A 10,881-nucleotide genomic window follows, 5' to 3' on the forward strand; every position below is an offset into this window, starting at 1 on the left:
TTGACCGGTAAAGCATCTTCAGTTGCTCTGGTGATATGAGTAATCATGGGACGCAGTCACTTAATTTTATAAGACACTTATTTGCCCACTTAAATAAAAAATAAAAAAAACTTGAGAGGTGTCAAGGGACACCCGGATGGAACGAAGTTCCTTTCGATTAATTAGTGAAGGAACCAATGTTTATTCTATGAATAAAAAACTTAAGTCTTCATAAGAAGTACATTTTATTTCTATGAATTTTCGTTATATATTGTCACGTCTTTGCCATGGTGAAGTAGCGCTCATTCGTCGTTAACATACTTACTATAGCAAAAAGTGTCGTGACAACTATTCCTAAGAATTTTTTCCGTCTAGCCCCCTTTCACAATGCGCGATAAGGAACTTCGTTCCAAAAATCATTATAGAGCAAAGTATGTTACGATTGGAATGAAGTTGTTCAACGCCTTACCTATTTTATTTATGTATTCATGTTTCTTATTTGTGTATCAATTGCTTCATTCGGAACACTTGTAACCGCAATACAACTCTATAAAACCGCATCATGATTTACTAGTTTTACTTTTATGAAAGTCTGTTTTATATTGCAACTGCATGCTTAAAAATCTTTGTGTGTAGACTTACCAACTGCACAATTAATTAATTGACCGTAAACAATTTACGTTTTTTTAACTTTCATAATTATCACATATGATATTATTTGTGATACTGTTATTTCTATAGGTACTCCTAAGATCACTTGGAATTATTTATGAATCTTAATTTCTACTACAGATAAAAACAACTCCAAAGTGGATTCAATAGATTGCGCCTGGAGTTACTATAATAGACAAGTTAATCGTGGAAAGCCTCCTCTATCGGCTTTCGGAAATGCATTACCCGAATCTAATGTTTATCAAGACCCTTGTCTTAATAATGCGGCCACAAAATTATCAATTTGTTGCTCCATCTAACTACACGAGGTGGCTTGATTGAGACGTGTCCTGTTTAATTAGTTAATTAACTACGCAAACTTTAACAGTAAAAACGAAAAAGTCGTAAAAACCGATCCAACTCCGCTCCATTGAACAAAACAACTCTTTCATGCGGTTAAAAAATTGCATATTGGTGTGTTTTGCGTTGACATACTACTTTAGTTTTATCGCATATACCATAGAATTTTCAATCATAAGTATCAATTAACAACTGGCTGAATCGTAAGCCGCCTTCATCCATAAAAAAAAATATCATCATATATCCTACTTGGCATGTAGCATATTTTTCTAATTAAATAACACTATTTTTTAACAAATTGTGGACTTTTATCTAATGTGAAAGAATAAAACTTCCATCTAAAAATGTTTTTCAATTTTTTCTGTAGACATAGTTAAAGCACGCAGTTGTACATTTAAAAAATGTTTTCTTTATCATATCTAAGCATATAACGAGATTACCTTCAACTTCTTTACATAATTCTTAATGCGTTATGAAGTTATTGTCGTATTCATATAATAGTTGGAAAGCCTTAACTATTGTAGCGGCCTCTAAAATAATTTACGTTCTTGACACGAATTATTTTCACGGGTAAGTTGATTGTAGTGCGCGAGAGGCTGTTCACAGTTAAACTTTCTTCATATGACGTAAGCGGTTGTAAACCAATTATATTAACCAGAGATTCCGAGATTTTTTTTATGTAACAAGATCGTAAAGTATTGCGTAACTATGATCAATTTTAAAACTGTTAACGGGTGGAAGTTATTTTTTGCGAAACTTTTCAAAAAATAAAATCAGCATTACTTTTATTTAAAATCTTAAATTTTAGAACTTGAATATACTAATCTTATGTCATTACCCACAGGCATAATCGTGTACGACAGCCGTCGCGACAACGCATGGAGAGTAACCCACGCGTCAATGTACCCCGACCCTAACCTTGGCGAGATTGACATCACCGGCGAGAAGTTCACCCTCATGGACGGCGTGGTCGGACTGGCGCATTCCCCCGCACAGGGACTTTTGTACTACCAACCGCTTGCTACCGATAGGTGAGGAACAAGGAACAGTTTAATCATTAAATTCTATTGGCACGACACTTTTTTTTCAAACATTATTTACTTATAATCTTTTTCAAAAACAATACGAGGACAGGATCTATACTAATATTATACAGAGGAAAGATTTGGTTGTTTGTTTGCATTGAATAGGATCCGAAACTATTAAATCGTATTGAAAAATTCTTTTACTGTTGGGAATCTACACTTTCCCCGGATGATATATGCTTTATTTATTAGTTGAAATTATTTAATCCCACGCGGAGGAAGTCGGGGGCAATGTTGTATAAGGCATTTGCGAGAGCAGACCATTCGACAGTAATATAGCTCCAATATTAGATAAGATTTCTCAACATGATTTTAAGGATATCACACTGACTGCAGTTTTCCTGGAGTTTTGGATGTGTATTTGGGCGATTTGGATTATTCGATTAGGATAGTGAAGAACAACTTCAGAAAAAGAGAGGAAAAAAGTTATTGCTGTTATAAGATGTGATAAATAATTGAAAGCAGGGACAGGGTAATAACATGATAAGGTAATTTCTACACATTATACGATGCATATTATCATTAACATAAAAATGGGGACAGGAAAATTGATGCTAGGTCAACAGTCATCGTTTGAAACCTTCAGATAACTGAATAAAATTAGGTGATAAAAATATACCTTATTTTAGAACAATTGAAGTGACATAATTAACATTGAAACTGCATTCCTATAACGAGACTAACATTGAGACTTGTTGGTTCCGGAAAAAATATAATAAATACGTAACAATGTTAATTACTTTTGTTTAATTTCATTGTCACATTAAATAAAGGTCAGACGTAGGTAAAACATATTATGCCGTGTTTTTGACTACCTTTATTTTAGAGGATTTATAGTGAAGTTTATAAATCTGTATAGAAGTATAGAATTTATGTTTTTGAAATAAATCGGACATGCTAAAGAAGATTGTGTTAAAGGAAAAAGGTCTAACAATATACCAACTCTTTAACCTTGTTATTAATTTATTTTCCGCAGATTATTCAGCGTGTCAACAGCGGTGTTATCTGCGGGCCCTCTAGCCGAAGGCGCCGACCTGCCAGTAAACCTCGTGGGCCGCAAATCCTCGCAGGGACTTGGCGTGACCGTCGACCCGAGAGACGACACAATCATATTCAGCCCGATGACTGAAACAGCGATCGTCGCTTGGAATCCCATCACTAATTCACACAGGTGAAATTGATATTTGTACTAGTAATAAAAAAAAATGTGACTGTCTTGTACTTTTTAGAAGAACATGAATCGAATGACAACTTCACCTTCGAAATTGGTCGAATAATTTAGGTTAAAGTTAAAAACCCGCGGCTTCCACTATGGCAAGTATAAATCTTGTACCATAACCTTCTCCATTTCCTTGTCTACTTTGTTACTCTGGACAGGCTATTTGTAGTTCATGTGATTGATATTTTTATGAAATGCAATAATTTGGATCTACATTTGTTCTTTGCTTTTTTTATGTAAATGTGTTGCACATTCAACATAAAAGTACATAACATATATGTTGTGTTTGTGCAGGTTGTTGGCGCAGGATTCAGAGAAGCTGCAGTTTTGTGCGGAAGTGCGGTGGGCGGAGCGCGACAACGGTGCCGTGTGGGCACTTTCATCTAGATTCCAGAAGTTCTTCTTGCGAACTATCTCCAAACATGAGGTACAGTACAGTCGAGGATGTATATTTCATACCCACTTCGGTAAACTATCACATGCTATCTGTTGAAAAATTGACAGTAACATACCGCTCTGAATTATGCTAGCGCTTTTAAGGCTAAGATTTAAGATGGAATTTTGTTATACTACATTAGATTTTAAGTGAAACGTACATTTAATTCAATGAGTGTGTGTGAATTAAATTTATGTCCATTTCCTTGTCCTTATTCGCGGAAACATCAGAAAATCCAACACAAACTTAATATTTTTACTAGAATACTAAGCGCAAATAATGCATAGATTTTCCAAACATAAAAAATAAGCACCTTATTACTTTTTAAAGAAAATAGAATATCGCCTTTTATTTTAAAAGGAGGCAAACGATCACATGAACACACCAAATTAGCAAAGCCGCTTCCCGGATATCTATCCGCATGTCAATATGGCCATGATTTACTTGAGGGAAGAGGTGAAGAAAATGGATGTGTGCATTTCTTATGCATCTCCTCCTCTGTCAAATCCACTTCTCATTCTCATGCTTTCCTTATGAGCCTCTCATAGGGAAGGGAAACGGGGACTAAATTTAGGCCTCCGGCACGTATACTCAACAGGCCAAACGCGGAATTATTGCCACTTCATGCTCGTCTTCTGTGTGATATTGCATCAGTCGAGACGTCCAAGTGGGTTTATATTTATTACAATAAAAACCCAATAAACACGTTTATGCCTTAAGTGGCGGATTTCCGAAGTAAAATCTGTATTACAATGTGTTACGTCATGACTACTTTATCATTTACAACGGGGTTATTAGTCCTTAGGCTGGCACACACTATGGATATGTTGTTATGAAACATTTAAAGTAATCATAATTTCTCTGTCCTTATCCCACTCATTTAGGGTCGGCCAACATGTAATGTGAACAATAAATAAAATTAACGTCAGCGAAAATCAATTCTCATTTTACCGAGTGATTGGCAATATTTGTAGATCTAATCTAAATCAAACGTATAACACACCCAGATGGATCAGGAGTATGTGCGTAGAAAAAAGAAAATAGGGAAATTTATCAAAAAATCAATGATAAATTTATTATCAAACAATTTTTGACGCTTATTTTAAGTTACGCTCGTACGTGGTTCTTCATTATACGAAATGTGAACTAAACCTAAGTTTGGTTATCGTTCAAGACAACGAGGTCTCGGAAAGTCCGATGTTTTGTGAACTTGCATCGTGATTTGTATTTAAGAATATTAAATACTTAGTTGTTTTATCATGACATAAAATATCTTGGCAAATTTATTTGTCGTACTACATAGTTAATGTTTGGTTTGACTCTTTAACTTTCTTGCAATTTTGTAAGGAATGAGTTAACTTAAAACAATAACAATTACAGACAAATTAAATTTAAGCCGGATTTAATTTAATTACATGTAATTAATTTAAATAAATTAGTTTACTTAATTTTAACTAAATTACTTTCATACAATTTACATTTATTTTAATTAACATTTACAGATGAATATCAAATTGTAAAATTAATATGTCGAAACAAATGATAATGAAATTGTTACAATGATGTGTTGTTACAGATCAACATCAGGATAGTGCGTGTGGTGGATGGCGCCTATGTGAGCCTACAGCCTCACGTGCTGCGTCGCGCCGCAACTCACTTTAACGCCACCTACTACTGAGTCGACAACACTATCACACAGAGCCGTATTAACCGTATTCGGCGTCTACGAAAATCTGTCTTATGCTCCCAAACGTTCGCTGTTGACCCTTACAGCCGCAGGTTAAGACGGCCCTGCATTTAAACTATCCATGTTTTAAATATACCTGTCACACATAGGGCCTAACCATAAAAATCTTAGACAGTGTTCCAATTCAATTCAGCTTAAGCATATCTTAACCTTTTTATCGCACGCTGATATTAGACATAACCAGAAATCATGTTTATTGAAATAAGATTATGGATAGCCTTCCGAAATGCGATCTTGATAAATAAATAACATAGTATTTATACCCGAAGCTGTTTCGGTGAAAAATAATATATTTAACATACCTTTAATAATCACGTTGACGCCCATAGTATCGCAGTTAAAATACGCATCAAACTAAACAGCATATAACTGTATTTTTGGAGTAGTATAGGTAGAGTTTAATCTTACTTAAACAATCCCTTACTGTCTCACTCAAAGTCGTTAATAGGTGAGTAAAAAAGGAGAAGGAAACTCAGAGTTCCAAATAATTGTAGACTTGTCATACTAAACCCACACTAAACGGTTGGTCCCCCTTAACGAATTTGAGCGCGGCAGTTAATGGAGATTAGTCACACTAAATCTACATTAAGGAATTTCCTTCTGTCTTAGAATATTGATATGTAAATATTATATCTATAGAATGTTGCTATATCTGCCTGCCATGGGATTCTTTGCTTAAAATTGGGCAGGTGTTTCGTAATTAATTATTACTTGAACAAAATGATTTACAGATTATAAGTTTCTATTAACATATTTTTCATGACAATCAGTCATTCTGAAACGCGTTTAATGGTCACTAAGGGAACTGCTTATGTCACCATTAAAGGTCTGTGAGTATGTCAGGTAGTTATTATTTTTAGTTTACAGTTAGAATTGTTAAACAATGTATAACAAAATGTAACTATGCCATGCTTGTTTCGCTACTTAGTGCATGTATATTCTTGCTTGATTGGCTTTAGGTTAGTTTCGCGTGACGTGGTTATAGTCATACTTTTAAAATGTGATGCATGTTTACTTTATTTAGGTCTAAATAGTCGTTTTGATGATGGCTATAAACAAGCCTATATCTTTTTAAATTCCAAACAATATTTTTTTTGGCAAAATTTATATCAAACCTTTTTAGTTTCCTTTATTTCTTGTGATTGTTGTCGATATTTTTAGCCATAATTATTACAAAATGTAACAGGAAGCCAGTAATAAACATGTGAAATAGATAATAATAATAAAGATTATGGCAGCTTTTTTTACAAAATGCCATTAAAACTTAGCAGCTTGCATTATAATATCGAATTATTAAGTTATTTAAAATATTTTCGAATAAACAAACGTTTATATTATAAAAGAAGTACCTTGATGTTGGTTACCATGACAATTGAGTGCGTAGGGTTTGTATTTTATAAGTTACCTATTTCTATAATTATTTTTCTGTGTATAATCAATGAGTATTTAAGTGTGGGATTCAACTACCACGACATTTGTATAATAAAAATCAATGGAAATGAGGAATTACATTTACATATTTCACTGGTTTAAACTGTCATTTATTGTCTATGAATATTTTGTAAAGTTTTATTGTTGTTGATTAATTGCTGATACAAACTGTCCATTCCTAATATGTTTGTGATAACAGCCTAATAAAGTTAACATTTTTTAGATAGGTCTGTTCATATTTCTGAATTTCATTGATTTTGACTATATTGATACATATTGTTTTCTTTGTTTTCCAAAAGAGGAAATGTGTGATGACTAGATGATGTACAGTCCTGTGACTGTACAGCATCTAGTCATCTGTCTAGATTGCTGTCATCCAAACTCATAGTAATGGTAAAGTTATAGTCTCAGTTCGTACTTAATTACTATAACTACTTGATTTTTTTTTGTATTTTTATACTTGTTTCGTAAAAAAAGCTTTGTAAATAGTTACCCTACATTATTGCTATTGATTTATTATAAAGGTACATAATAAATGTAATGGCAATTTAAATATTAGCTCTCAATAAGCCACCAGGTGTAATACATTAATTAATAGAATGTGTATCGATGCTCCACATGTATAAAATATTAAAAAAAAATTACCAAGTTGTTTTTTTAATTAAATTATTACCCCTTACCATAGTAATAATGCCATTCAAATATTTTGCTTGACTCGCAATTTCGTCCGAGATGGTGCGAAAAGGTTGTGAACATCTTTTTACAATAGATATCTGTGAGGTACAACCCTGTGCATTCTTTCAGGAAAGAAAGAAAGGGCAGGCCCTCTATGGATTTTTCAGCATTTTTTTCCAATCGTTTTAATGGCATTGAATAACTGACACTGCACGAAGGTTATGTATAAGAATACTTACATTACGCAAAAACAATTTTCTTATGGTATGTAGAGATAAAATGTTGAACCTTGGGATAAAAGTAAATTAATATGATTTATATTAAATTCTCACAACAATGATCTTCGTGATTTAAAAAATATTATGGTGATCGTTTGCTGCTCACGAATCAACCACATTTTATAATCAAAGATTTTTTTTTCTTGTTTTTGATTAAAAATTAGCTTTATGCACTTCTACATCACATTAATTGAGTCAAATTTCACACTAATGTTAAAAGATATCTCTTGCAAGAAGACTTTACCTAACTTGAAAGCGTAACTTTTAAAGGAAAATAAAAGTTAGTGCATTTAAAAGATTTCAAAACGTACTTCCCAATTTACGAAAAACAGACGCAAAGTGCATATAAAAGACTCATTTGACTATGACCGAGCAGGAAGATGTCATGTTCTAACATAATATGATAATACTAGCTGCCGTCCGTGACTTCGTCCGTATTCAATAAAAAAACTGAATAAGTATGAGTTATTCCAGACTGTAATCTCTATTCCAAATTTCAACAAACAAATAAAACATCCATACATGAAACCATCCATCCAAACTTACTAATATAAACAAATCAATAATATGTATTAGTAAAACGTTTGATTAATATTGTATGTTCATTATTGGCCAGTACAAAATAATCTAACCGCAGTATATGCATGAAGCAACGTACATATATCGTGAGGTCGTGACTTAGCAAACATCAGACCGGGTTCCACTATGACGTCATAATACTAAGACGGATTTCTCGTTTTAAAATAAATATCTCATAAGATTGGACATCGACTTCATATTTTACTGTATTAGTGAAGTAAATACAAATTAAGACGTTTGCGCAGATCAACGTAGACAGCTATTGGCTTAATACTGTTCGTTCATTAGCTTTTTCACAACTATTCCATGTAATCGTGGTGTAAGGGAACACGGGAATCGCCGATGTGTGTTATTATTTTAACAACATCTGTTGCACGAATTGGCCGGCTCGACGGTGAAATACCACGACTACGCAGAACACAGGCATGAGGTGAAAGCAATTCTGCGTGTCGGCTGATGAGTTTGGTGAGGGAGGCCTAATTTTAGTCCTCTTTCTCTTCTCATCATTTTCTTGTAAGGAAGGGATGGGAAGGGAAAGTGGATTTGACGATCGATGGGACGCATAGAAAGGGGATATCGATTCCTCTATCGATTAAAAATGTACATATTAAATGATGTCTGCGTCGCGTGTAGTGGGACGCGTGATGGCTTGTATTGTTAAGTCTTAATTCTGATGTTACGTTCATTATTCATAATATGTTGCGGATGTTCTAGTCAATATGTGAAACCAAACGCAAAAATAATCATATTAAAACATGTTTCTGCAAGAAACACCTGCAAATTGGTGTGGTTAATTACTTAATAAAGCATGGTAGTGTATTTTATAAATTATATATTAAAAATTAAGTATACCAGAACGTTAAACTCCTAAACCATAGACCAATTACAATTTACGCTAAAACTCGTAAATTCCGAAGTATTTGTAGTAAAACACTTTTGCTCACAAAACTATAAAATGCTAGCTACCCTTATTTTACATTATCATTTTACTTTACCTCACAATTTTCACAAAATAGCTAAAAAGTTTTGTCTGCACTTTGACCGCACAATGCATACGTGCCATTCTAAAACTATGGTTGTCGGCGTGTGGTTAACATGACTCTAAAACCAGCCTAATTGCAATTCATAAAAAACTTCCGAGAACGCGTGAGTCTTTGGGTAAACCAGAGATTTGTCCTATGTACCTATATATTAGAATGAACTAATTATGAACGTGATGCAAAAATAATGCATTTCTTGACATCGAAACAAATCGTAAAGCAAATACATCGTACACGTTTTTTTTAATGTAACATATAATCTAATTTTATTAACTGTGTATTAAAAAATTACATTGTATATTTAAATATTTGCTTAAAATCTCACATCATACGGCGTACATAGACTAAAAAATGGCTGTTTCGTAATTACATGTCATAAAATATGTGATAAATATATATATATATTCTTCTATATTCTTATTATGTAAGTACGTAGAGTTTTAAAATTGCACAATTACCTATACCTCAATGCTTACTCTTTAATAATACTTAGAAAAGGATTTCTTTTAAATTTCATATAGCGCTTTTAATAGATCATCATAAGACTAAATACATCCTAATGTGAAAACCTTTCTGACCCAGCTTTTAGTAGAAAACCGGCCAAGTGCGAGTCGGACTCGCGCACTGAGTGTTCCGTACAAACCTGTGTGTATATAAGTAAAATTCACGAGTTTCGCAATTTTTCTTTTACCTATGCTATAAGACGTTGCTTCGTAACAAATTTCATGATTCTAAGTTCACGGGAAGTACTCTGTAGGTTTTGATTCTCTTGCGAGTGTCGAAAATTTACGATATAAACGGCAGTATTCTTTGATTGCGTTGGTTTAGAAGTTTGATTTTTCACAGCTCCTAGGAACAATAGACCTAAGTATTTGGTATAAATTCATGAATGATGAAAAAGGATCTTGACAGATAGACGGCCGGACGGAGGGACAACAAAGTAATCTTATAAAGGTTCCATTTTTTCCTTTCGCATTACGGAAACCTAAAAATGATGTCGAAAGTGGATGTGAATGAAACAAATTGTTTATTCTGAGTTAGGTATATATCCTGTGATTGTCAATTGTTTCGCTTCGCCAACGATCGTATTTTTTTTACCAGTCATTGGCTCTGACAGCTTATGATTTACCGATCTAGTGTAGTTTTAAATGAAAATTGTAATGATAGTGATTCGTTGATAGTGATAAATCTCAAAGTGAATGTATTTGTGCCTTGTGATTGGTAGTTAAACTATTGATAAGCTTTTGTTTCAACTTTGTATCTAATTACATTAGCTATTAGCGGTCAAACAGCGCTGACTTAAAAAAGAAGCATGTAGCCTAAGTTACTTTCGCATACTTTAGCTCTCTTCCAGTAAAAGTCTCGTTAAAATCGATCGAGCCATTTCGGGAATAACCCGAA

General features: G+C 33.4%; 1 protein-coding gene across 1 annotated transcript in view; it reads left to right on the top strand.

Moving 5' to 3' along the window:
• LOC106718203 (protein yellow) overlaps nucleotides 1–5,647 on the top strand; it is a 30,254-nt gene extending 24,607 nt beyond the window's left edge. Inside the window, exons 5-8 of the mRNA XM_014512219.2 lie at nucleotides 1,835–2,021; nucleotides 3,052–3,246; nucleotides 3,589–3,721; nucleotides 5,307–5,647. Of these exons, the coding sequence (XP_014367705.2) occupies nucleotides 1,835–2,021; nucleotides 3,052–3,246; nucleotides 3,589–3,721; nucleotides 5,307–5,408 (617 nt within the window). The 3' untranslated portion in view covers nucleotides 5,409–5,647. The remainder of the gene's footprint in view (nucleotides 1–1,834; nucleotides 2,022–3,051; nucleotides 3,247–3,588; nucleotides 3,722–5,306) is intronic.
• Nucleotides 5,648–10,881: the final 5,234 nt, after the last annotated feature.

The sequence above is a fragment of the Papilio machaon genome, chromosome 10, assembly GCF_912999745.1.
Source record: "Papilio machaon chromosome 10, ilPapMach1.1, whole genome shotgun sequence".
In the NCBI taxonomy this organism is placed as follows: domain Eukaryota; kingdom Metazoa; phylum Arthropoda; class Insecta; order Lepidoptera; family Papilionidae; genus Papilio; species Papilio machaon.